Consider the following 25,545-nt stretch of genomic DNA (forward strand, 5'->3'; position numbering starts at 1 on the left):
TCAGGTGCGCCTGGTGACACAGCCAAGGTCTTAATGCAAATGTAAGTTGGACGGAAAATCAGTTGAGGAGTTGAGGGTCCCGGGAGCACTCGCCAAGAGGCAGGGCAGATTCTGAGCTCTGACACTTTCACAGCACAGACCAATGTTCCGAGCGCTCCGCGTCTAGATGGAGGGAGTCGGGACCGGGCGTAATGGGCTGGCCAGCAGACTGACATTGCACTGGGCGGGTGGCTGCTGAGGGCTGGATGCACTTTGTGTCTTTAAGACCATTGGGAGGCGGGCCCAGACAGCTGACTCACGCCGGGAGCTCTCCTCCCCTTTAAGGCGCGCAGCAGGGGCGGGGCACCCCCGACGGCCCCTTTAAGGCGCTGTCCGCGTCTGCCGGCAGAAAAGCGGCTTAAAGGCGACGCGTGGCGCGATGGCGGAGGCCCCACGCGCGTGCTGGTGGCACTGGAGGCTGCTCTCGGCGCTGCTGCCGCTGCTGCTGTGGGCGCTGTCGGCTCCGTGGGGCCCGCCGGGCGCTGTCGCCTACTTCCCCGAAGAGCGCTGGAACCCCGAGTCGCCGCTGCAGGCGCCGCGCGTGCTCATCGCACTGCTGGCGCGCAACGCGGCCCACGCGCTGCCCGCCACGCTGGGCGCGCTGGAGCGGCTGCGGCACCCGCGGGAGCGCACGGCACTCTGGTGAGCGCGGCGCCCACCGGCTCCGCATCCGGCCTGCTGCCCCCATCCCGGCGGGTCCGTGCCGCGCCCTGCCTGCTGTGTTGCCACCAGGCAGGGCCGGCCAGACCCACGCGTGCCCGCTGCCTGTTGTCCCCATCGGGCGGGCCAGACCCGCGGGCGTCTTCCTTCTTGCTTTCCCGCAGCCCCATTAGGACCGACCGGAACCGCGCTTTTGCCCGCTGTCCCCTTTAGGGTGGGTGGGGCCGCTGCCCTGCTTTCTGGCCCGCCATTAGCATATCGGCGACCATGCGTGCCGCTCTGTCTGGAACTAACCCCCAACCCACTAGGGAGCACACACAGCTTCAAAAAAGGGAAGCCTGAGGGCCTCCCCCTTCCACCCCGCCCTGGAGCGTTGCCGTGGCCCACATCACACTTACACTAACTGAAAGTCTTTCCGCTCCTGCTGCTGTATGGATCCCCGACCCCCGCCTGAATCAGAACCCCTGCCTTCTGACTGGAGTTGGGGTCGGGACTGTACAGGACGGGTGACAGAGAAGGGAAAGTAGATCCTTCCTGGAAGCCGAATGGGGCAGGGCCATGAACAAATCTGACTGGTGACTTCTTGCCTCCTGCTTCACTTTCCGCAACTGGAAAATGGGGTTATTAATATAATTCTGGTTGGATTTGTCTCTTAAGATGAACCAGTTAATGAGTGTGAAGCCCTTGTGCCTGGCATCAGTGACCAGAGCTGTAGTTATTATTATCATTATTGTTGTTAATTATTGTTATGACTACTATCCTGGTTGTTGACTCAACAATTCATTTGGGAGAATAGCTCTCGGCTGCGTAGTCAAACTAGATTCCTAAATATTCCCCTTTCCTCAATCCTGGATAATCCAAGCACACAGGTGGTGCTTAAGAAATGTTTGTTGAATGAATGAATGACCACAGCCCACTCTGAGGTGGTTTAGCTCATAGGAGAGAATCATGGAAGGCAGGGCAGGGCTGTATGACATATATTTTTATTAAATCACACATATTTAGTACCAAACATTGTTATAAGATCCTAGATGCTCCCTAGTACCATATCATCTAAATGTGTTTTTACAAAATTAGCTCACTTAATCCCCTCTATAGCCCAGTGAAGTGGGCTGTGTCCTCACCCTGTGTTACAGATGGGAAAACTGGGGCATGGAGCAGGGAAGCATCTGTCTTATCCCGGGCTATGCAGCTGAGACGTGGGATCCCTTGTGGTCTCCCTGCCGCCTGTCTTGCCTCCGTCTCCCTAACTTCACTGACAGTCCCGCTCCATTTGCAGGGTGGCCACGGACCACAACTCAGACAAAACATCAGCAGTGCTTCGGGAATGGCTGGTGGCCGTGAAGAGTTTGTACCACTCTGTAGAGTGGCGGCCAGCCGAGGAACCCAGGTGAGCATCAGGCCTTGCCCTGACCCCCGCCCCCAGTTGGGCTCGACTATACCCCTGCTCACGCACTCTCCATGTCTCCCCATCATCCTGGGACAGACCCCATCCCCCAGCCCCTGATGTTCCAGCCCCACTCTGCAGCCTTAAGCCCGGGCTCTGACGACTCTGACCCCACCTCATCTTCACCAATGGGCCGTAATCCTCACTCCGGACCTTTGCCCCCACCGTTGGCTCCACTGGGAATTCCTTCACTCCCTGGTCTTTCTGGTGGACGCCCACTGCTTTGTTCCCTGTCTCACTCAGCCCCAGCACCAGCTCTGCTGCTTAGCTACCCCATGAGCCCCAGGCAATGTGGACTCTTGTTTCCTTTCACTCTTTCAGAATTTATTTCTGTTCCCACCCACTGCCCAGATCAGGTTAGGAGTCTGGGAGGACAAGCTTTAAGTTTTCTTCTGCTCTGTATCTTCTTTCCCAGTGGCTCCCCCTCGCCCTTGGGGATGTCCTTGCAAGGCAGTAGAGGCCCCTTCCCCCTTCTCCAAACTTTCTTCCTCTCTGGGCTTTTGCACATGCCTTGCCCCCTACTGGGAACAGACCTCCCTCCTCCTGTTTTCTCCTTGCTTCCCAGCCTTCAGATCCAGCTTATACCTCCCCTCCTCCAGGAAGCCCTCTCTGACTAACTCACATGCAGCCAGCTTGGGCCCTCTCTGGGCTCCCACAGTGCCCTGGGCTTCCCACATCATAGCTGCCTCTCCACAGGTCCTACCCAGACGAGGAGGGCCCCAAACACTGGTCTGACTCACGCTATGAGCACGTCATGAAGTTGCGCCAGGCAGCCCTGAAATCAGCCAGGGACATGTGGGCCGATTACATTCTGGTGAGTTTCTCAGCCAGCCAGCCCATGGATCCCAGCGGAACGTCTGGGGTGTCCAAGGGAAGGCGGAGCAGTGGGATATGGAGACCAGCCTTAACCCCATTTTCCAGTGGGGAAAACTAAAGCTCTGAGAGAGGGAGTGAGTTGTCAGAGGTGACACAACTGGTTAGTAGAGGAGCTGGGATTTGATCCCGGGTCACCTGGGCTCTTAATCATCAAGAGGAAACGGGCTTTTGTGTCCCAAGCCAACCCCTGTGGTTGGACACTTGGGTCACCTCCACTTTGATCACCACCACCAGTGATGCAAGATCTCAGCGCGGGTCACCCTGAGAAGCAGGAGGATTGAGGCAGGGGCATGGGGATGTTAGCGACACTGAGATGCTGAGCCCTGACTTTCACTTCCTCCTCCTGGGCCCCTGGGGAGAAGGGGCCGGTTGAGGTTTGGAAACAATAATTTTGGGATACGTGCCCACAGGTCATGAGTCTTCTGTGGGCTCCATCAACAAGTCCCCTTGACCTGGGCGTGGGGAGGGCATTGACAGCTGGGCGTGGCTTCAGGTGGGCCTGGCTCACCATGGAGGTCGAAAGCCTGCCACCTCTGCCTTTGTGGTCCAGTTGTCATTGTCACTTCTCTTTATAAGATCATCAGTTGTTGGATATAGGGCCTGCCCTAATCTAGTGTGACCCCGGGTTAATTTACATCTTAATTACATCAGTAAAGACCCTATTTCTAAATAAGGTCAGTCACAGGCACCAGGGGTTAGGATTTCAACATGTCTTTTGTGGGCAGGACTACCATTCGGCCCACAACAGATGGCATCACCAGGGGAAGGGAACGAGTGAGCCAGGGTCGGAGCTGCCCTTAGGAGGAGGCCCTAACAGAGATCAGAAGGAGCGAAGGAGCTAGCCTTACTAGGGGCTGGGGACCAGTGTCAGAGGCAGAGGGAAAAGATCAGGGAGCCAGCTTGGGGCATTCAAGGACTAGCGAGGAGGCCAGCATAGCCAGAGTGGAGCAATGGAGGGGGAGATGCTGAAGTGGTGGGTGGGGACCAGACTCTGCAGGCTGAGGGAGGGATGTGGCTTTTACTCCGAGGGTAATGGGGAGCCATGGAGGGTGTGTGAGCCTGGAAGGACTCAGTTCTGATTCTGGATTTTCAGAAGCTCCTGTTGCTGCTGTGGGGCGCAGGGCCTGTCAGGGGCAGCAGGAGGCCAGGGTGGGAGTCTGGATGGAGCTGTGGGTTCCAGATGCATTCTGAGGCCAAGAGGACAGGCCCTGCTGGATGTGTGGGTACCAGAAGGACCTCATACCCTGGCCTGAGCCCTGTGGGGAGGACAGAGCCATTTCCTGGGAGGAGGAAGGATGGAACAGGCTCCTCCTGGGAATCCTGTTGGTGCCTTCTCAGAGCGTTTTCTAGATGGTAAAGTGGAGACTTAGAGAGGAAACTGACAGCCTATTGGGTGAGGGCTCAGAACCGGTGAAGCACAGAGGTGGGTCTAGAACCTCCCAGAACCATCCGGCCCAGGGCCACCTTGTCTGCCTCCTTGGGTTTTGCTTTCATGGTTGGAGATTGGCTGGTTTTCACTTTCTTCCCTCAGCAAACCTGGGTGGAACTCTAGGGTTTGGTTCACAACTCAAAGCAGCTTTTGACACACTGATCTATTTTTGTAACCGGGGACTTTGGAAATCCATATTGGAATGCGAAATTGTCTGGTGTTTTAAAATTATGATTAAGAAGACCTCTTTTTTTCTCTTTTTATGAACGCGGTGGGTGTTACTTGTAAGAAAATAGATGAGAAACAATAAGAAGCTTAGAAAAGGGAAAAAAAAGAGAAAACGACCCAAACCTTGTAATCTTACCTCTCAGAGAGACTCAGGCTTTGGCTGTGCTTTTTAATTGAGGTACAACTCACATAACATAAAATTAGCCGTTTCAAAGTGTACAGTTCAGCGACACTTAGTATGTTCATTGTGTTTTACAACCACTTCTATCTGGTTCCAAAACTAATTTCCATCAGCCTGAAAGGACACCCAGTGCCCATGAGCAGTGACTCCCTGTTCCCCTCCCCAACCCCTGACAACCACCAATCTGCTTTCTTTCCCTGTGGATTTGCCTATTCTGGACCTTTTACCTAAACAGGATCGTACACTGTGTGGTCTGACTTCTTTCACTCAGCCTGATGTTTTCAGAGTTCATCTGTGTAATAGCGTGTGTCAGGGCGTCACTCCTCTTTATGGCTGAATAGTACTCCATTGTGTGGTTGGACCTACATTTTGTTTTTCCATTCATCTGTTGGTGGCCACTTAGGTTGTTTCCACCACTTGGCTTCTGTGGATAATGCTGCTTTAAACATGATGGTCGAGTCTCTGATTCCAGTTCTCATGGTCGGTACCTGGGGTGGAATTGCTGTAATTCAGTGTTTCACTTTCTGAGGAACTGCCAGCCTGTTCTGGCTGTTTTCACTGCATGTATATTCCTAGGTCACAAATTGAAATGTCCACAGGGACGGGGCGGGGATCATAACATGACTGCAGAGCTTGTCCCAAGGGGCAGCCACCTCCCGCCTCCAGCTGGGGCTTGCAGGATGAGAAAGCCATTCCCCTGGAGAAGGCTGGAATTCTAGCTTTTGCTATTGTTTATGGCAAGTGATTCAAACGTTTCTCAAAACCCTGCATGGGTAGCAGAAAGCCTATCTATGGGCCAGACGCATTAAAAAAAAAAAGAACCCGCCTCCTGATAGTTCTGTGATATATCTTGCCCCATGTGTTTTCACATCCCAGTAGACAGGAACATCCTTACTTAGTGGTTTGCTGTGGCACTATTTTCAGTTGTTGCGGCTCATCCTGCAGCAGGACAGGGCGAGAATTTCTCTGGCTAATTCTCCACTGCTAGATTCCAGGGTCATTCCTCATTTGTATGATGAATAGCCCAGCTGTGAATATCCTGGGGTGGCCTTTCTAGAAGGTGTTGGTGACACACAGTTTGAAGGGACCAGCAGGCATCTCCCACCATGATGACCTGGTTCATGGGTTGGGGAATTTCTTTCCAGGCTGCAGCAAACAAGTTATCTTTTTTTAACCCTAACATTCAAGGTATTAAAGAGAGAGAGGGGAAAAAAGCCTTATTAAAGAGCCCATCTTTATGAATTTTTATTGGCAGTTAACTCACATAGGAAAAGGTGTGTTCCTCCTGGTCCCTCCCCGCAGAGGTAGATTCCGCCCCAGCCATCCTCCTCACTCAACCAGCACTGCCCGTCTTAAAAGTTCCCACAAATGGAGCCACACATGGTGCGTCTGGTGTCATTTCTGGTGCCTCACCAGCGCTCTGTCTGTGGGATTGAGGAACCCACGTGTATTGCTGTGTGGTCCGTCCCTTCTCTTGCCATGCAGTGTATTTCATTGTGTGAATGTAACCCCACCGGTTACTAAGGGCAGAGCTGTCCGTTGAGGAGCCAGGTGGCATCCTGGGTCGCATGTGCTATTCCAGGTTCCCCAGAGCCCCAGGACTCTTGCCTCTGCCCCAGCTGTTCCAAGCTGTGGCCTAGCCCGGTTTACTCCGGTGGTGGCCCATGCTGACCGTGTGTTGGGTGTTTTGCAGTTTGTAGACGCGGACAACCTGATCCTCAACCCTGACATGCTGACCCTGCTCATCGCTGAAAACAAGACGGTGGTGGCCCCCATGCTGGATTCCCGGGCTGCGTACTCCAACTTCTGGTGTGGGATGACTTCCCAGGTCAGGGGGCTGCCAGGGTAGGGCAGGGGCCTGAGGGTGGTGGGGGCTGAGCCGAGCAGGTCAGGGCTGGGGCTGGAGTCTAACTTCTCATCTCACTGCCTCCTTGTGAACATTAAATAAACACCATTGTGCTAATCCTTAAAGAGCCCCTAGAGATGGGATCTCCATTGTGTGCTCTTCCTTCCTAATCCCTCCCATCTTCACCCCTGTTACTGAGGCAGAAACACAGAGAGGAAGGGACTTCCCTAAGCAAACATAGGTAGGGGTGGTGGTACCAGGACGGGGCTTCAGACATGGCTTTAGGCAGATGTGCAAACAACATTCCTCTTCTATGCCTTGGAAGGCTTCACTTTCAGACTCCTGGGGAATGATCCCAGTAGCATTCAGCCAAAGTCCACTCTGATTGAGCCTTGTCCAGTCTCCTCCTACTCCTGAACCAATTACTGAAGCCAGGAAAATGCCAGGCTCTGATTATCCCACCCCAGGGTTGAGGGTGGGGTTGCAGGCAAAGCCAAGGGGAGTGACGGGTGAGTGCTGGAGCGGGGCTGTGCCAGGGGAAGGGGGCTGGGTGGCTAGAGCCTGGACGCTGACCCAATCTGTCTCTTCTTATCTTTTTGTTTTGAATTGATGTGTAATTCACAAAATATAAAATTCACCATTTTAAAGTGAATAATTCAGTGGTTTCTATATTTTTAGTTTTGTCATCTTATATGCTAAAAATTCCAATTTGTAAAGGCTATGAGAAAGAGAGAGGACAACTCTAGATTGTTCCAGAAGCTTTTAAAACCTGTCTTCTAAAAGACCCCCCCCCACACTTATTGGAAGTCACGCTTCTGATGTTTAATTTTTAAAATCAAAAAATCTCAAATGTCCAGTCCCTTTTTCAGCTTTTTAATTTCTTTTCTCAAATGCTGCCTTTCTGATCAGAAGTGTTGAGCTGGGTCCGCGAGTTACTTTCCCTGTGTTTCTCTGCCATTGCACAGCGACTGAGGCTCTAGGGTTGGAGACTGGCCTTGCCCAGGGCCCCGTGCTCAGGGAATGCCCACTGCACCCAGAAGCTGGCACTCAGGCCTTACTCTCCAGGTGTTCCATGCCTCCCATTGACCCGGGCCTCCAGCTTCACTTTTGGGAACCCCCATGCAGAACTCCGCCCCTCTCCCCACAGGGCTACTACAAGCGCACACCCGCCTACATCCCCATCCGCAAGCGGGACCGCCGGGGCTGCTTTGCAGTTCCCATGGTGCACTCAACCTTCCTGATTGACCTGCGGAAGGCGGCATCCAGGAACTTGGCATTCTACCCTCCCCATCCCGACTACACCTGGTCCTTCGATGACATCATTGTTTTTGCCTTCTCCTGCAAACAGGCAGGTGAGCCCACGGGATTTGCCATCACGGGATGTCTGTCTGGTTGTTTGGGACCAGTGCTGGGCCCACAGAAACTTCATAGTACCAGAACTGCAGGCTGCAGGGATGACTTCAGGTGTAGCTGTATCCAGGTGTTCAAATGATGTCCCCAGGACCCATTGTCTCTCCAGCCGTGGCTTTGCTGGGTGGCTTCACTCCCCAGGTCTTTAAGATCTACTTATTGAAGATTATTTCCATCTTGATATTTTCCTGTATTCTCCCAATTATCTGTAGTTGAGCATAATTGTTTCCTAATTGTATAATTAGAGGGAAAAAACTTTAAAGAGAAAGAAAATAATAGCCATATATTGAACTGTCATTTATTTTAAACCACAGGTCAACAAACTATGGCCTATGGGCCAAATCTGGCTCACCATCTGTTTTCATACGGCCATGAGCTAAGAATGTCTTTTGGGTTCCTGGACCCAGTTCCTGTCTCTGTGTTCTTGGCAGGTTGGGGGTGGGGGAGGGTGTTCCCCATACCAGCAAGCAATTCTCAGACACCAGCAGGGTATCTGAGAATTCGCCTCAATTCTAACTCCGTTCTGACTCTTATCTGCTAGGAGATAGCATCAGATTCCACAAATTAAAGGCTCAGTCCTACAAAACTGCCCCCTCCTCCCAACTTCAGATGCCGATGCCGGTCACAGGTCCAGGTTCTCATCTGTGATTCTGAGCAAATGGCTGTAAGTCAGAAGTTTCCGTGACTCCTTCCTTGGGTTCTGCTAAATTGCTAGAGCAGCTCACAGAACTCAGGAAACCCATTTACTCACTAGATGACTGTTTATTATAAAAGGATATAACTCAGGAACAACCCGAAGGAAGAGATGCACAGGGCAAGATGTGTGGGAAGGGGTACGGAGCTTCTGTGCCCTCCGTGGGCATGTTGTTAAGCTCCCAGCACTTCCACATGGTTACCAACCCAGAAATTCTCCAAATCCCATCCTTTTGGGTATTTATGGAGGCTTTGTGACATAGGCACAGTTGATCAACTCATTGGCCATTGGTGATTGATCAGCCTCCAGCCCTCTCCCCTCCCCAGAGGTCAGGGGTGTGGGACTGAAAGTTTCAACCCTCTAATCTCCTGGTTGATTCTCCTGACAACCAACCCCCGTCTTTAGTGTGTTCCAAAAGTCACCTTACTAACATAAGAAGCACCGTTCAGCTCTCATCACTTAGGAAATTCCAAGGATTTTGGGAGCTGTGAGCCAAGAACTGTGGATAAAGACCAAATATATATGAGAAATAAGCTACAATATCACAGAATGGTTTTCCCAGTTTTAAATGGTTAGAAAAAAATGAAAAGAAGAACAGTATCTTGTGATACCTGAAAATTACATGAAATTCAAATTTCAGTGCCCGTAGATGAAGTTTTATTGGTACTCAGCTATGCCTACTAATTTAAGTATCATTTATGGCTGTGTTCACATTCCCAAGGCAGAACTGAGTCATTGAGACAGAACTGTTTGGCCCACAAGCCTAAATATTTACCAGCTGGCCCTTTCATGAAAATTATTTTCATTGAGTTTTTCACTTGGAAAAAAGATCCACACTCATAAAAATTGAAGCCATTTGGAAAAGGGCACACACAGACAGAGGTAACGTTACTAACTTTTTGTCCAGCTGCATCTCCTTTTTGTGCATAAATGTGTATCTTTAAAAAAATTAATTTCTTCTAATTGAAGTATAGTTGATTTACAATGTTGTGTTAGTTTCAGATGTACAGCAAAGTGATTCATATATATATATGTATGTATATTCTTTTTCAGATTCTTTTCCATTGTAGGTTATTATAGGATATTTAATATAGTTCCCTGTGCTACACAATAGGTTCTTGTTGTTTGTCTCTATTATATACAGTAATGTGTAAATGATAAACATGCATCTTTGCCATTCACCTGCTGTTTTGAGATTTGCTTTTTCATGGAATCCTGCAGGGACTGAGTCAGTACCAGTGCCAGACATTTGTTAACAGTTATGGAGTTTTTTTTATCATCCTGCCTGGCACTGTGAACCCCTGTTCTGGCTCCAGTTCCCAGGTGAAACACTGAGGGATCTCTGCCGGTTGCTGGGAACAGCTGGACCCATTTATGCTCCGGCCCCACACTGGGATGTGAGACTCATGCTGCTTTTTGGAGGTTGCCTCTGCTTCCTTATTGCTCTGTTTGTAATTTCAATTGTTGTTTCCTTGGCCCCAGAGGTCCAGATGTACGTCTGCAACAAAGAGGTGTACGGCTTCCTGCCGGTGCCGCTGCGGGCACACAGCACCCTCCAGGACGAGGCCGAGAGCTTCATGCACGTGCAGCTGGAAGTCATGGGTGAGACTGCCTGTTCCACCCTGGGAGGGCTGGGTCGCCTCCCTTTTCCTGCTGTCTTGCATCTATCAATGAACCGTGACTGAGTGCCTGCTGGGTGCCAGTCTCTTTGCCGGGAACTGGAAACCTGGCCTGAACAGGTGGACAGTTGTCCCTGCTCTGACAGAGTTCTGGCTTGCAAGCAACTGTGCACAGTATGCTTGGGGAAGTCAGGGTGGGCTTTCCAGCAGATGTGGTGTTAAGATGTAGGCTGAATAGAAGTTCACCAGAAGAATGATTGCAGCCAGAGGGAGCAGCACGTGCAAAACCCAGGAGGCTGGAGGGGCTGTGAACTCAGGAGACAGGCGAGGTCAGCATGGCAGAAGTGGGGCTGCTGAGTGGGCAGGGCTGGTAGGCAGAGCCAGGGCAGGGGCCTCAGACACTGGGCTGAGGAGCGGGCCTTTTCCCCAGAGCCAGTCACAGCCAGAGTGGGTGTGGGAGCAGGGAGGACCTCAAGTGTCACTGATGCCACTTCATGTGCATGGCAGCCTCTGGGACACAGCCACTTCGGCCCTTTTCCTTATCCATGCCGTGCCAAACCCCAGCCCCACAATTGTTTGTTTAATATTCAGCTTAAAAGGACACTTTTTTCACTTGAATACTTTTATGCTATTCTGTTCTGTTCTATTCTATTCGTTTTATTCTGTTTTATTTTATTTAAATGGAGGTACTGGGGATTGAACCCAGGACCCTGTGCATGCTAAGCATGTGCTCTACCGCTGAGCTATACCCTGCCCCCCTCCATTTATTTTAAAAAGGAAACTACATATTTTTTTTTTTACTAAAGTTGCAAGCTCATGTCTTCCTAATACATATACAAATAAATCCATAAACTATTAAACTAGCAGCTGTCCCTGTGATGGTCCCTGAGATGGACTGAGTGCACAGGGCTCAGCTGCCATTAAGGTTGTCTGAAGAGGGGGCTTCTCCTGCCCTGGGTGAGGGTCTCTGGAGCAACCGGATGGTGGTACAGCGTCCTCTTCTTTGGGGGCCTGGCCCTGGGCTGACCACCCACATCCCTGTGAAGGCCTGTGAAGCAGCATGGCCATCCCTCCCACTGCACAAACAAGAGAAGCTTGGAGACCCAGGCTTCTGCCCTGGGGCTCAGTTTCCCACTCTTCTCTGTTTCTAGAGGGCTCTGCCTATGGCTCCCCCTTGTGGCTGAAGATAAAATGACACCCTTCCCTCTTGGTTTTGAGGGGGCTTTGGGGGCCTTTTGAGGTGACATTTGGAAACTGCAAGGCCACCAGGGTGAAGACCCCCCCATGACACCCACGTGTCTGTTGCATGTAGATGCCCGGGCCCAGCCCAGCAACCCCACCAGGCCATAGTCACAAGAGGTGGGTTTCTGCTTGTTGCCAACTCCCACGGGCGACTGGACCCTGAGAGGCCTCTCCATGGTTGTTGTGGTTTTCTCCTCATTTAAATTTTCACGTGTATTTCAGTTGTTATTTCTGGTCAGGAAGCCATGCTGCTGTTATAAACTCAAACACACAGGCATGAATATTTTCCCGTTTCTCAAGGGCCAGAGCAAAGCCCATAACACAGACAGAAGGAGGGTCTGGAGGTTCCAGATATCTGTGTAGATCCTTCCTTTACACTCCAAGAGCAAACCGCCTTTCCTCTCCACCTGCATGTCGGTTCCTGGTCCCCAGCAGTGCATGTGATTTTTCATGCGTTCAAAACCCTTTCATATGATGAAATCTCAAACTTACCAAAAAACTCAGAGCGATGCCCTCCGCGTATGGGGAATCCAGCAACTTGCTCCCTTCCCTACCTGCTCACGACCTGTGGGGTGTCTTTCCCAGTCAGCCCTGTAAACCCAGCTGAGGATTTATCTTCTTCTTTGAGTTTCAGCACTCACAGTAGTGACAGGTCATGTGTGTGCAACCTGCTGATTGTTTGTATTTTTTGTGTATTATTTTTTGAAATTGGAGTATTGTGGATTTACAATTAGTTTCAGGTGTACAGCATAGTGACTCAATTACATATATATATAATATATATATATAATTATATTATATAATATATATAAGTCACTATATTATATTATATATATATATACACACACACACACACACACACACATACTTTTTCATTATAGGTCATTACAAGATAGTGAATATAGTTCCCTACGCTGTACAGTAGGGCCTTGTTGTTTGTCTTGATTGTTTGTAAATCCTTGTCTCCAGACACAGGCCAGACCCTGGCCCTCCCCGGGGCCCCCCACTGCCCTGATTCCACCAGCTGACGGGTCGTTCCCGTCTTGCGCTTCACGTCCCTGGCATCGCACAGCGTGCTGCTCTAGTGCAGGGTCTTCCGCTCAGCATCCCCGTCTGCGCTGTGCTGCTGTGTGTGACTGTGGCTTGTCCCCTTGTCTTGCTGCATGATATTCTGCGTAGATGTTCAGCCATAGATTTATTCACTCTTAGCTGTGTCATATGTCACTTTACCGGTCTTCTCCTGTGGGGCATGGAGGGCACTTCCTGTTTTTCTCAGCATTGCCTTGAGTTTCCCATGCACTCTTGTGAGAGAGTTCTAGACCTGCGTCAGTGGGTGCAAAGTTAGGAAATATCCACAAGATTTCCCGTACTTCTTAAGACCAGTTGCAAAATCATGGGTCTCTAAGACCATGCTCAGGTTTGATGATTTACTAGAAGGACTCAGAACTCACTGGAAGCTGTTATATTCACAGTTACAGTTTATCATAGCAAAAGGATTCAAATTAAAATCAAAGGGTAAAGGTGCCTGGGGCAGCATCCAGGAGAGTTTCAAGCAAAGAGCTTCCAGTTGTCCCTTCCCGGTGGAGTCACGTGGACAAGTGCTTGCTTCTCCCAGTACGAGTGTGTGACAACACACATGGTGTACTGCCAACCAGGGATGCTCCCTGAGCCTCTACGTCCAGGGTTTTCACTGGGACTCACACATGCAGACACAGCGGACTGCCGCGTGGCTGACCTCCATCTCCAGCCCTTGCAGCTGATACCAAGTAGCCCAAGACCCCCACTCTAAATCATACTGCTGGCATAGATACCCAGTGTGGCCCAAGGCCTGAGATAAACAAAGACACTTTCCAGGTAGGACATTCCAAGGGCTTCAACGTCCCTGGAGCTAGAAGCAAAAGCCAGACCCCTCTCTCTTTTTTTCAGTTGAAGTTTAGTTGATGTACAATGTTGTATTACTTTCTGATGTACAGCATAGTGATTCAGTTTTTTTTATATATATCTATCTCTATGTATATATGTATATGTATATATATTCTTTTTTCATTATGGGTTGTTACAAGATATTGAATATAGTTCCCTGTGCTATACATTAGGACCTTGTTGTTTATCTATTTATATATAGTAATATATATCTGTTAATCCCAGACTCTTAATTTATTCCTCCCCCATCTTTCCCCTTTGGTAACCGTAAGTTTGTTTTCTACGTCTGTGAGTCTGTTTCTGTTTTGTAAATAAGTTCATTTGTGTCATTTTTTAAGATTACATATATAAGTGATATATGATACTTGTCTTTCTCTATCTGACTTACTTCACTTAGTATGCTAATTTCTAGATCCACTCATGTTGCTACAAATTATTTCATTATTTTTTATAGCTGAGTAGTATTCCATTGTATAAATATGTCAATCATCTTTACCCAGTCATCTGTCGGTGGACATTTAGGTTGCTTCCATGTCTTGGCTATTGTAAATGGTGCTGCTGTGAACATTGGGGTGCATGTATCTTTTTGAATTAGAATTTTCTCTGGATATATGCCCAGGAGTGGGATTGCTGGATCATAGGGTAACTCTATTTTTAGTTTTTTAAGGAATCTCCATACTGTTTTCCACAGTGGCTGCACCAAATTACATTCCCACCAACAGTCTAGGAGGGTTCCCTTTACTCCACCTTCTCTGGCATTTATCATTTGTGGATGTTTTAATGATGGCCATTCTGACTGGTGTGAGGTGATACCTCAGTGTAATTTTGATTTTCATTTTTCTGATAATTAGCAATATTAAACATCTTTTCATGTGCCGGTTAGGCCAGACCTCTCTTGGGTCAAGTTCAATTCTTCACCTGACGGTGGGTCTAGGGGAGTTACATTTTTAGAATCGTTGTGCCATGGCTCTCTGGAGAGGCTGCACTGTGTTGCTCCTTCTGGACCCTAATATGCTCCATTTTCCCAGAACTGGTAAGAAAGGGTGACAAGACCCCCAGCCTGCACAAGCAGGTCCTTTCACCCTCCACACCCCAAGGGGGCAGGCAGAGACTGAGAGAGAGAGGGAAAGGGCATCTGGGATTTGAACCTGGGGCCTCAGCTCTCAAAGCCTTGCTCTTGGGTCCCAGGCTCCCCTGAGGAGGGAAGGGGGTGGTCAGGAGCTGTGAAGGGCCCTGGATAGGAGGAAAGCCCCAGTGACAGCGTCCCTGGGGAAGGCCCAGGTGGCGAGGTGGGAGGGGCCAGGTTGGCTCTGGGCCTCACCCAGGCCTCTCCCAGACAGAGGGGCCTGTGTCTGTTCTGCTAGCTCACACGGGGCCTTTGTTCTTGGGGAGACGGATGCCACACTCACCATCATGCTGGGCTTTTCTGGGCCAGCCTGGCAGACAGCCTGGAGCCTCACCAGGTCATAGCCCCCTGTGGATCTGATCCTTCTGTGGGAAGCCATCAGAGAAGTGCCCAGACAGGGCCCGGGGATGTGGTCTGAGCACTGTGCACAGCATCTAAAAGGGGAGCAGTCACGACCACCCTGAAATTCCTGGCGTACCTTGGCTGGTAGACATGTCCCTCCGGGCACGTGGCCATCTTCTCCCTGTGTGTCTTCACACCGTCTTACTTCTTTGTGTGTCTCTGTATCCAAATGACCCATTTTTATAAGGGCCCCGGTCATATTGATTAGGGCCCACCCTACACTGACCTCATTTGAATTTGATCACCTCTGTGAAGGTCCTATTTCTAAATAAAGGCACATTCTCAGGCACTGGGAGTCAGGACGCCAACATAGCTTTTCGGGGAGGACACAGTTTAACCCATAACAATGTGTGATTTCATCTTTTCATGAAATAAACGGTGTTTATTAGCCTATTTTACAAACGAGGAAAGTCACTTCTTTGCTCATTCTGTGAGCGTGTACCCAGCTCTGTGTCTGGTGCTGCGGAGCCAGTGTGAGTGGACAGACCCGGTATCCATTCAAGCTCATGGGAGATGGTCAGGGAGCCGGAGAGTTAGGAGAGCAGGGTGAGGCTTTGATGGAAGCCCAGGCGCTGTGGGGGCCCAGAGGAGCTAACTGACTCAGCCTGGGGAGGTCAGGAGACTTCTCTGCCCTCCCCACCCCAAGAAGGCAACTTAGCTAAGAACTCAGGCAGGAGGAGGACGGCAGAAGGAAGGGTGTTTCAGCAAAGGTCCGGCGTGTGCAAAGGTCCGGAGGTAGGAATGGGTGATGGGGTGAGTCCAGAGTAGGGCCGACAGACAGAGTGAGTAGGAAGTGGAGGAGAGAGACTAACACTGACATTGTGGGTGGGGCTGGATCAGACAGGGTCTCCAGCACAGGCTAAGAAGTGACAGGGTGACAGGAAACCATGCTGGGGCTGGGGAGGCGACATTGGGAAGAGGCTGGAGCCTCCCACCCAGTGACCCCAGTGACCCCTTGGCATCTCTCTGCCCGGCAGTGAAGCACCCACCGGTGGAGCCCTCGCAGTTCATCTCGGTGCCCACCAAGACCCCCGACAAGATGGGCTTTGATGAGGTGGGCCGGGCTTTCCTGGGAGGTGAGGATGGGGGCAGGGGCCAGCCCAGAGGGTCCAACCGAGGCTCTGGGCCACAGGTCTTCATGATCAACCTGAAGCGGCGGCAGGACCGGCGGGAACGCATGCTGCGGGCGCTGCAGGAGCAGGAGATCGAGTGCCGGCTGGTGGAGGCTGTGGATGGCAAGTGAGTCTGGGCCCGGTGGGGGAGGGGCGGCTCCGTGTGTGGGTGTAGACCACGCTGGTGGGGGTGCTGGAGGGACTGGGAGTCTGACCCTGCCAGGGGTGCTGGCAGGTCTGCGCATGCGCGTAATCCACGCCCTGGCAGGCCTGGCCATGTTGGGTCCCTGCGGGGGTGCCAGTGGTGAAAGAGGGAGGGGAGCACTAATGGTGGAATCCCAGGCAGAAAGCATCTTCCACTGACCCCCTCCTTCCTCGTGCAGAGCCATGAACACCAGCCAGGTGGAGGCACTGGGCATCCAGATGCTGCCCGGTTACCGGGACCCCTATCACGGGCGGCCCCTCACCAAGGGCGAGCTGGGCTGCTTCCTCAGCCACTATAACATCTGGAAGGAGGTGGGTCCTGCAAGGGGGCAGGGCCCTCCTCCGCCTACTTAACAGCTCGTGTGAGGGAATCGCCGGCATCCCAGGCAGGCTTCCAGAAATGCAGCAGGACACAGGGCCTGACTTCAGTGAATGCATCACCTGAAGCCTGGAGGGGGCAGCTGCTGTCCTTCCCCTGTGCAGATGTGGAGACCGAGTCTGGGGAGCCATGAACCTGGCTTTCAAAAGAGGTGGGGTCCAAGGCTGCTTCAGGCCCGGCCACTGTCAAATACCTAGAGCCTGGGCTCCATGCTCAAAGCTTACTAGTAGGAATAACAGCCATGTTGACGTTAACTAATGCAGACCCCACCTGGTTGTACCTCATTAGCCCCAGAGGCTCATCAGATACCTTTGGAGGGAGAGACTGTGATGGGCAAGGATGCCAGGCTGGGATTTGAACCTGGGACTATCAGGCGTGAGGCTAGATGGGGAATTTGGCATTTGAGGTGACAGGTGCCCAGCCAGGTTGCCCTCCTTTTCTGAGACTCATCATGGAGGGTGTGGGGCAGAGGTTGTGGTGTCCAGGTGGCCCTGGAGCCAGGGGGTACTTCGGTTCAAGTCTAGCCCTGCCTCTGAGAGGGGTGAGCTCTGTGAACAAGGAAGTCACTTCCCAATCTGAGCCTGTTTCCCCAGATGATGGAGTCACAGCTTCACGGTCAGTTGTGAAGATGCTCAGGTTAATTCATCCAGGGAATATTTGCCAAGCACTTAATTTGAGCCTTGCCTGGTGCTGGTGCTGGTGCTGGGGACACACAACAGCCACCCAGACAGACCCAGCCCCCACAGGGGGCCCACAGTCCTGGGAAGTAGGGAGTCTGATGATAAACCACAAAGAAATGAACAATGAAATAAGTGAGAGACACCTACTTGAGAGGCCCCAGGGTTATGAATTACCCTTAACTAGCAGCTTTGGCTGATGGTCATGGAGGACCTCTTGGGTGGGTGACATTTGAGTTGAGGCCTGAAGGGTGAGAGGGAGTCTGCCCGCTACTGTCTGGGGGGAGGGTGCTCTGTGTCAAAGGCACAGCACAGGCTCAGGCCCTGGGGTGGGAAGGAGCAGCCGGGCTGAGGCTGCCAGGCGGCAGGGAGGAGGCTTTGGCCGGGAGATAGATCCGAACTTGGAGGGGGCAGTGTTTGCTTTTCTTCTGGTGCCCCAGAGCTTTTTAGCAGAACTGACTTCAGGGTCACGCCTGGCCTTGGTTTCTCTAAGATCTCAGTGGGTCCTCTCCTGTCAGGTTGTGGACCGTGGGCTGCAGAAATCACTCGTGTTTGAGGACGATTTGCGCTTCGAGATCTTCTTCAAGAGGCGCCTGATGAACCTTATGCGGGATGTGGAGCGGGAGGATCTGGACTGGGACCTCATGTGAGTGGGGCCTGGGTGGGGCCAGAACTCAGCGGTGTGGCCTAGAGCCTCTAGGTCTGAGGGCCTTTGCAGGTTAATAGGGAGCTTGGCAGGAGGACTTATTCTTGCCTTGGAAGTCTAGGGACCTGGCAAAAGCTGCAGGCTCCTTCAGGCTTGGAGCCTGTAGGGGTGGAAAGTATGGCTGAGATTTGACCAGGAATCCTGTGGGCGTGGCTAAGGAATTTGGGGGCGTGGTCTGGGGTGGGTGTGTTCGTGGCTTGGGAGTGAGGCCAGAAGCCTTGGGGCTTGATGAAGCTCAGACTCAGGACTGTGCTAGTAATATGAATAGTCACTGCACCCCTTCCTTCCTGACCACTCGCCATATCCCCTCACCTTCCTGCCTGCCCCCCAGCTCTCAACCCACAGCAGCTTCCCTCTCAGCCCTGGTCTCCTGCCTGTGGCCCAGCCTCAGAGAATGTCCAGGCATCCTGCCCTCCCCAGCTGCAGGATCCTGCCCACATCCTCCTGAGGGCCCTCAAAAAACCCACTCTCCTCCCTGCAGGCCCCCGACCCCTGTGGTCCTACTGTTCCCTGGTCTAGTCACACCAGCCTCCTCATTGCTCCAGATCCCCGCGCGACCCCCCAACCAGGGCCTGACGGGCTCACTCCATCCCTGACTTTCTGGGTTAGCATTCTTGGGCGGGCGGGCAAGCGGAAGGAAGGTGACGGACCCTCCATCCTGCACCCCAGCTACGTGGGCCGGAAGCGGATGCAGGTGGAGCACCCCGAGAAGGCTGTGCCCCACGTGAGGAACCTGGTAGAGGCCGACTACTCGTACTGGACACTGGCCTACGTGATCTCCCTGCAAGGCGCCCGCAAGCTGCTGGCTGCTGGGCCGCTCTCCAAGATGCTGCCTGTAGACGAGTTCCTGCCGGTCATGTTCGACAAGCACCCAGTGTGAGCGGGGCTCGCGGGGGCAGGCGGGCTGGACTCTGGCTGTGTAGATGTCCTGGGAGGAGGCGAGAGGCTCGCGGCTCCCGGGGAGGTGTCTTTTCCTCTGCTCGCTTCTTCCTTCATGTGTCCCGCTGCCGCCCACTGCTGTCTCCATCTGTCCCTCCGCCGCCCACTTCTCCCTCCATCTGGCCCTTCCCCTGACCCACTGCTGCCCCCGCGCCCTCCTCCCCTGCAGGTCCGAGTACAAGGCCCACTTCTCTCCCCGCGACCTGCGTGCCTTCTCCGTGGAGCCCCTGCTCATCTACCCGACGCACTACACGGGGGACGATGGATACGTGAGCGACACGGAGACCTCGGTCGTGTGGAACAACGAGCATGTCAAGACCGACTGGGACCGGGCCAAATCGCAGAAGATGCGGGAGCAGCAGGCCCTGAGCCGCGAGGCCAAGAACTCAGATGTGCTCCAGTCCCCGCTGGACAGCGCTGCCCGGGACGAGCTCTGAGAGCTCTGAGGGGCGGTGGCCCAGAAGCCAAAGCAGCCATCACAGGCTGGCCGGGGACAGCGGGGCCCTTGTGGATCCCCGGCAGGCCGCAGAGGACTCCCCTCACAGCGCGGTATCCAGCCGGCTCTTGCTCAGCAGTCACCTGCACGCAGGCAGCATTAATGGAGCTCCTACTGTATGCCAGGAACAGGTGGATTGGGTGGGAACAATTCATCTCCTTGCATGCCCTTCATGTGTTCCGGCAGTGAATGAGGCATAATTATTCCCTCCATCAGTGATTGATCCAGTCATCACGCATTATTGATCCCCCATCAAGAATCAGGCATTAGCGATCCCCATTCACTGTTTGAATTCATTTGAGTATTTATTGAGTTCCTGCTGTATGCTGGGCACCATCCTGGGCTCTGGGAACATTGAGATCAAGTTTCTTCCATTTCTCCAAATACATATTGAGTACCCACTGTGCCTGGTACTCAAGACACAAAAGTTATTATTGACTCGGTGCACCTATGGAGTGCCTGCTGTGTGCTGGGAGCTGAGCTTGGTGCTAGAGATGAAGATAAACAAGGTGCTTTTCACTCTTTAATTGGTTTCTCCCCACACACATCCAGAGAGCACCTCCTGTGTGCCAGGCCCTTGGGACACAAAACAGGATGACAGCTGTTCCATCAGCGTGTGATCACCCACAGGTGTGCTGGGCCACAGAGATGAACTAGATGAGTCCTTTCACTTCTTCACGCAGTAAGCATTTATTGGGTACCTACTGTGTGCCTGACCTCACAGACTCCCGGTGGGGTTGTCAGAATTGGATTCCTCATCCCCTGCCCCTTTCACACAAGCTGTGTGCAGACAACATCCCCAGAGGTGGCTCTTTCCTCCCCAGGGGCAGCCATGAGTTCCAGCAACCACATGTCCTCGTGTAAGCCCCCCTAGATCCAGCCCCCCTGGAGGGGGCGAGGGGTGAAGCTTCGGGCGGGGTCTCCCACGCTCACCTCTGGTCCCAGTTGCTTGACCGCCCTGCCCTGCATCTCAGGTGTGGTTTCTGCCTGCTTGATGGCTTTCCTCTGTCCAAGCTTCTGGTGGGATCATGTGTTTGGGGCTTGGTGTGGGCTGAGCTGCACTGGGGCACTACCCCCAGCCTGGGCAGGACATCCCTTAGAACAGGCTGGAGGACTCACTGTGCCTTCAGCCTGAAACGAATGTCGGAGCTGGCCAGCAGTGCTTCACTCTCTGAAGGATAACTGCTGTCCAGGTCTGGTCCTGGATAACTTGCTTATTTTTGTATTAAATGTTCCTGGTTGGTTTTCACGTACATCCGTGTTGTCTTCTTGGTCTGATGCTCTGCGCACTACCTGTGCCCTGCCTACACGCCCCTGCCTCCCCGCCCCATTCAGGCCAAGATGTGCAAGGAAACCAGGTGCTGGAGAGAAGCCAGCTGGTGGAGGGAGTGTGGGGTGAGGATGGAGTGACAGCCCAGTGTCCCAGCCTGCCCCAGAAAACATCCCCAAAATAGCCCAGGGACGACAGATGGTCAGCCTCTATCCTGCGGGGTCAATTGCAGGATTGTCTCAGATGACAGAATGAGGAAAGGGGCTATCATAGTTTGGAGTCCCCAGAAAACAGACCTCACGATGAGTGCTTCAGTGATCCAAGAAGCAACTCCAGGAAGCTCGGATGGGGGCTGGCCCATGAGGCAGAGGAAAGCCGCCCTGCAGGGGGCGCCAGTGAGCAATTAATGGCAACACTTGGGGACCTCCAGGGACAGCCTAGAGCACACACTTCTGAGTGGTCCCACCTCAGGGGTGAGGGAGAGGGGCATTTATCTACTATGCCCAACAGCATTTGAATTTCCTGGGTCAAATACCTAAGGATTCTCAGGATTCTTAAACCCTTAGGGTAAAATCCGAGGCTTTTACAAAATAACAGATGGTGTGTGATCCTTATGAAGAAATGAGAACAAACAGCTAAGCAAACCGAAAAAGCAAATTTAAATCCCACATACTCAGAGACAACAACTCTTAACATTTTGGAAAAATCTTTCAGTCTGACCCATTTGCATGGTACAAATACATATACGTGTTTTTAAAAGCAGATTCATGTTGCATAAACTCAGCTACAACATGCTTTTTTTTTCTTCCACATAACACATTTAAATTTCATAAACGGATCAATATTGTACCTGTTTTTCCAGCAATTTTCTTTTTAAATTTAACACCGTATTGTGGACATCCTAATCCACGCAGATGGCTACCAGCTCTTTTTGGATCGTTACACACAATGTACCGTAGTCAGGGTGGACTAGCGTTTACTTGACATTCCTGATTTAAGACTATCACAACCTGGCAGTGAACAACAGCATTATATATCTTTCCTACTGGAAGTTTTTATTTCAGTTGATTCAGTTGCTACGGGTGGGATCACTGGGCTAACAGAAAGGCGCACTTGAAGTTTCGGTAGAGGCTGCCATATTTACTCTTCTTGTTAAACCCTAACTATTGATCATGTCTCTACCAGGGTGGATGATCTGAGTTTATTAACCAGTCCCCTCTCATAGAACATTGCAGTGCTTTCTCATGTGTCACAATTACATGTGATGTTTCCAAATCTTATTTTAACCTAGTGGATCTCAACTGGGGATGATTTTGTCCCTCCGGGACATTTGGCCATATCTGGAGACATTTCTGATTGTCATGAGGGAGTGGGAGCTACTGGCATCTAGTGGACAGACGCTAAACACCCTGCAGTGCACAGGGTGTCCCCGTAACGAAGAATGATCTGACCCCAAAAGTCCACAGTGCCGAGGTGGAAAATCCCTACACCCAATTCTCTAGAAGGGTCTTCTTCGTGGCATAAGGTGAAGTTTCCTTTGCTACGAAATGTTTCTGATTAAAACATAGATTCTCAGGCTCTACCTCCAGACAGAAGATGTCAGAAGCTTGGAGGTGGTACCCAGGGATCTGAGTTTTATTTCGATGCCCCCACCCAGTTATCTAACTCTGAGATCTCCTTTGTTCTCCGAATCTCTGGGAGGACCACTTCCTTCGTTCTAGAACATTCCTAGTGGAATGACTCCACAGAACAGAACTGGTGAGAATAGGGTGCTGCCTTTGCCTCCGTCACTCCAACTGCTTTTTTTTTCCCTTGGTGGGGGGAGGTAATTAGGTTTATTTATTTTTAATTATTTTCTTTTAAATAATTAAAAACCCAGGACCTCATGCATGCTAAGCATGCGCTCTACCACTTAAGCTATACCCCCCACCACCACCACAATTGCTTTTCAGTGCCCTCCAACCTTGTGACTGAACAAGGGAATTTGGCTTCCAAGATTTCCGATGCTTCCATGCCTGGCTACTGGCAGACTTAAAAGGAAGCAAAACCAAGACAGCTCCAGTTCCTTCTGCCTTCCAAACTCCCCCGGGGCTCCCCAGGGCACCTCTGGCCGGTGGACCCGAGCACATGTGCAGCTGCAGGGACGTCTCAGAGCATGGTTGCCACTTTGCAGCCTCCGTCCAGAAAGGGGTTGGGTAGGGGCAGGGCCAGACGTCAACCCACCACTCCCCTTCATTAATGACTCTACGTTGTGGTGTTGGTGAGAATGAGTGTGTAATTTCAGGGTGCATAATCACAGAAACCAGTCTGTGTAATTGCAGGGTTAGGAGCAGAGTAATTATAATGCAATGTAACAAATTATGTAATGAAATGTGATCTTACAGAGATCATGAATCACGTAATTGTGTTACACCCTCCAGGAACTACGTGTGCATCTTGTTGGTGTTCTCTGGGTGATCCTGCCTTGCGGCAGGTGTCGAGATGAAGAGGCCTGGGTAAATGCAGGGTGGTATTATAGCAGTTGAAGGCAGGATGGGGTAAAAGCTGGGCTGGAGGATTCAAGGGAGAATGGAGGATGGGATGGGCATACGGATGGTGCTAGAATTTTGCCCAAGGTTGGGAGAAGTTGGGAGAAACAGGAGGGGAAATTGAAAGCAACTCCTTTGCCCTTTGCCTGTTTGCTATTTCTGTTCCCTTCTATCCTTGAAAGAACCTAATTATAGGAACGAGATCACTAGGCAAGTCAACCTAACTCCTGACTTATGTTCCCCTGAATGCACACTATTCAGGTTCCTAACCCATTGGTTCTTTCCCTAGATTAAAAGAAGTAAAAATGAAGAATTAAATAGTTAAAGGATGACTAGCTCTCTAGCCCCAACAGCCCTCTTAGCAATACGGCAGGCAGATCACACGGGCAAGATAACATCTGAAGAGAGAGTCGGCCAGTTTGCATGCAATGGAGAATGATGCAGAGACCAACATCTTGCCTTGATGATTCATTGAGATTCTTCCCCGCTTTTTCCCTTTTAAAAACTGTCATGGCTGCACAGAATCTTTGGAAATGGTCTCAGGATATGAGTCCACTTTCTACCCAGATTGCCAACTTTTCTGATTAAAGTATCTTTCCTTTCTATTGACACTTGCCTCTCAATTATTGGCTTTTGAGAGGTGAGCAGCTGAACTTGAGTTTGCTAACACTACCTTGTTGTCTTCCTGTCAAAATTTTTAAAACTGAAGTATAGTTGATTTACAATGTTGTATTAGTTTCAGGTGTACAGCCAAGTGATTCAGTTTGCTGAATATATATATACACACATACTTTTTCAGATTCTTTTCCATTGTAGGTTATTGCAAGATATTGAATATAGTTCCCTCTGCTACCCAGTAAGTCCTGATTGTTTATCTATTTTATCTATAGTAGCATGTATCTGTTAATCCCAAACCCCTAACTGACCCTTCTCCACCCCCTTTCATCTTATTTCTGATCTCAGATTGTGCTATATTATCATTCAGTCCCAATGCATTTGTTTCAGCAGAAAAAGCAGACAAAAATGCTATAGGCTCAAAACCCAAAGCCTCATCATAAGCCTCAGGGTCAGGGCAGCAATTTGAAACCACAGGGAGTATGACCATATTTACGGAACCTCCAAAATGGTGCCCAATCTTCTCTGCCTGGTCTTCAAGCCCCTGTGTAGTCTCTTCCCCTTGATGTGGGCTGTACATAATGACTCCCTTCTACCCAATAGATTATGGCAAAAATAATCAGAAACCACTTCCAAGATTAGGCTACAAAAGATTGGGACCTCTGTCTTCCTCTTTCTGATGAAACCAGCTGCCATGCTGTGAGCTGCCCTGTGGAGAAACTGAGGACAGCCCCCAGCTGACAGCCAGTGAAGAGAGCCATTCTGCCAACAACCACATGAGTGAACTGGGAGGCAGCTCCTCCCACAATTAAGCTTTTGCAGCTTTGGCCAACATCTTGATTGCAGCCAGCATGAGACTTTGAGGCAGAGCATGAGATGATAAATATTTGTTGTCCTAAATTGCTATGTTTGGGCAATTTGTTGCACAGCAATAGGTAACTAATACAGTAGCCATTCCAGTGTGGAGCAAGGACAATGAACATAGGTGACGCTGGGGACTGTTTACCCAGGAGCCACCATTTTGCTTCATGGGCTGGGTAGCCTGGTGGGAGATGGGAACCAGCCCTAAAGGTGAGCCTTGATTGGTCTACACAGACTATGGTGACCCATCTCCCTTCTCAGTGATTGGTTTAGGTGTTGGCATGTGACCAAGTTTTGGCCCATGATTTGCAAAAGGGGACTTCTGGAAAACTTCACCTGATAAGAAGAAATGTAGATGGATGGAGTTTTGGAGCTTTGGCAGCCTTCCTGGGACTGAGAAAAAGGCCAGTAGAGACAGAGAAAAGACAGTAAGCTCTGTCCAAACTTGGGCCTGCCTAGCTAGCCCTCCTTTTAAAGGTATGATTTGGTTTTGTTCATGTGGCTTCTGCGTACATCCTATTGGCTAGAGATTGTCACATGACTGCATGTATGCAAGGGAGGCTGGAAATGTAGCCTTTGGTTGGCTAGCTATGCCCACAAATAAAGCTCCTATTGTTATACTAAGGAAGGATGAAA

General features: G+C 51.0%; 1 protein-coding gene across 1 annotated transcript; it reads left to right on the plus strand.

Moving 5' to 3' along the window:
- Positions 1-378: 378 nt before the first annotated feature.
- On the plus strand, positions 379-20,888 carry COLGALT1 (collagen beta(1-O)galactosyltransferase 1). Its single transcript, XM_031437577.2, has 12 exons — positions 379-681; positions 1,979-2,089; positions 2,843-2,960; positions 6,554-6,688; positions 7,854-8,058; positions 10,293-10,412; positions 16,100-16,176; positions 16,255-16,361; positions 16,618-16,750; positions 18,013-18,140; positions 18,870-19,076; positions 19,309-20,888. The coding sequence occupies exons 1-12, from the start codon at positions 419-421 to the stop codon at positions 19,574-19,576; spliced, it is 1,872 nt and encodes a 623-aa protein (XP_031293437.1). The 5' UTR covers positions 379-418; the 3' UTR covers positions 19,577-20,888.
- The last annotated feature ends 4,657 nt before the right edge of the window (positions 20,889-25,545 follow it).

Source organism: Camelus dromedarius, chromosome 27, assembly GCF_036321535.1.
Source record: "Camelus dromedarius isolate mCamDro1 chromosome 27, mCamDro1.pat, whole genome shotgun sequence".
Classification (NCBI taxonomy): domain Eukaryota; kingdom Metazoa; phylum Chordata; class Mammalia; order Artiodactyla; family Camelidae; genus Camelus; species Camelus dromedarius.

Excerpts from the sequence above, each read along its gene's own strand:
- COLGALT1 (XM_031437577.2), top strand. The coding sequence starts at position 419 with ATGGCGGAGGCCCCACGCGCGTGCTGGTGGCACTGGAGGCTGCTCTCG. Across the intron at positions 682-1,978 it reads CGGGAGCGCACGGCACTCTG|GGTGGCCACGGACCACAACT; the intron begins GTGAGCGCGGCG and ends CTCCATTTGCAG. Across the intron at positions 10,413-16,099 it reads CGTGCAGCTGGAAGTCATGG|TGAAGCACCCACCGGTGGAG; the intron begins GTGAGACTGCCT and ends TCTGCCCGGCAG.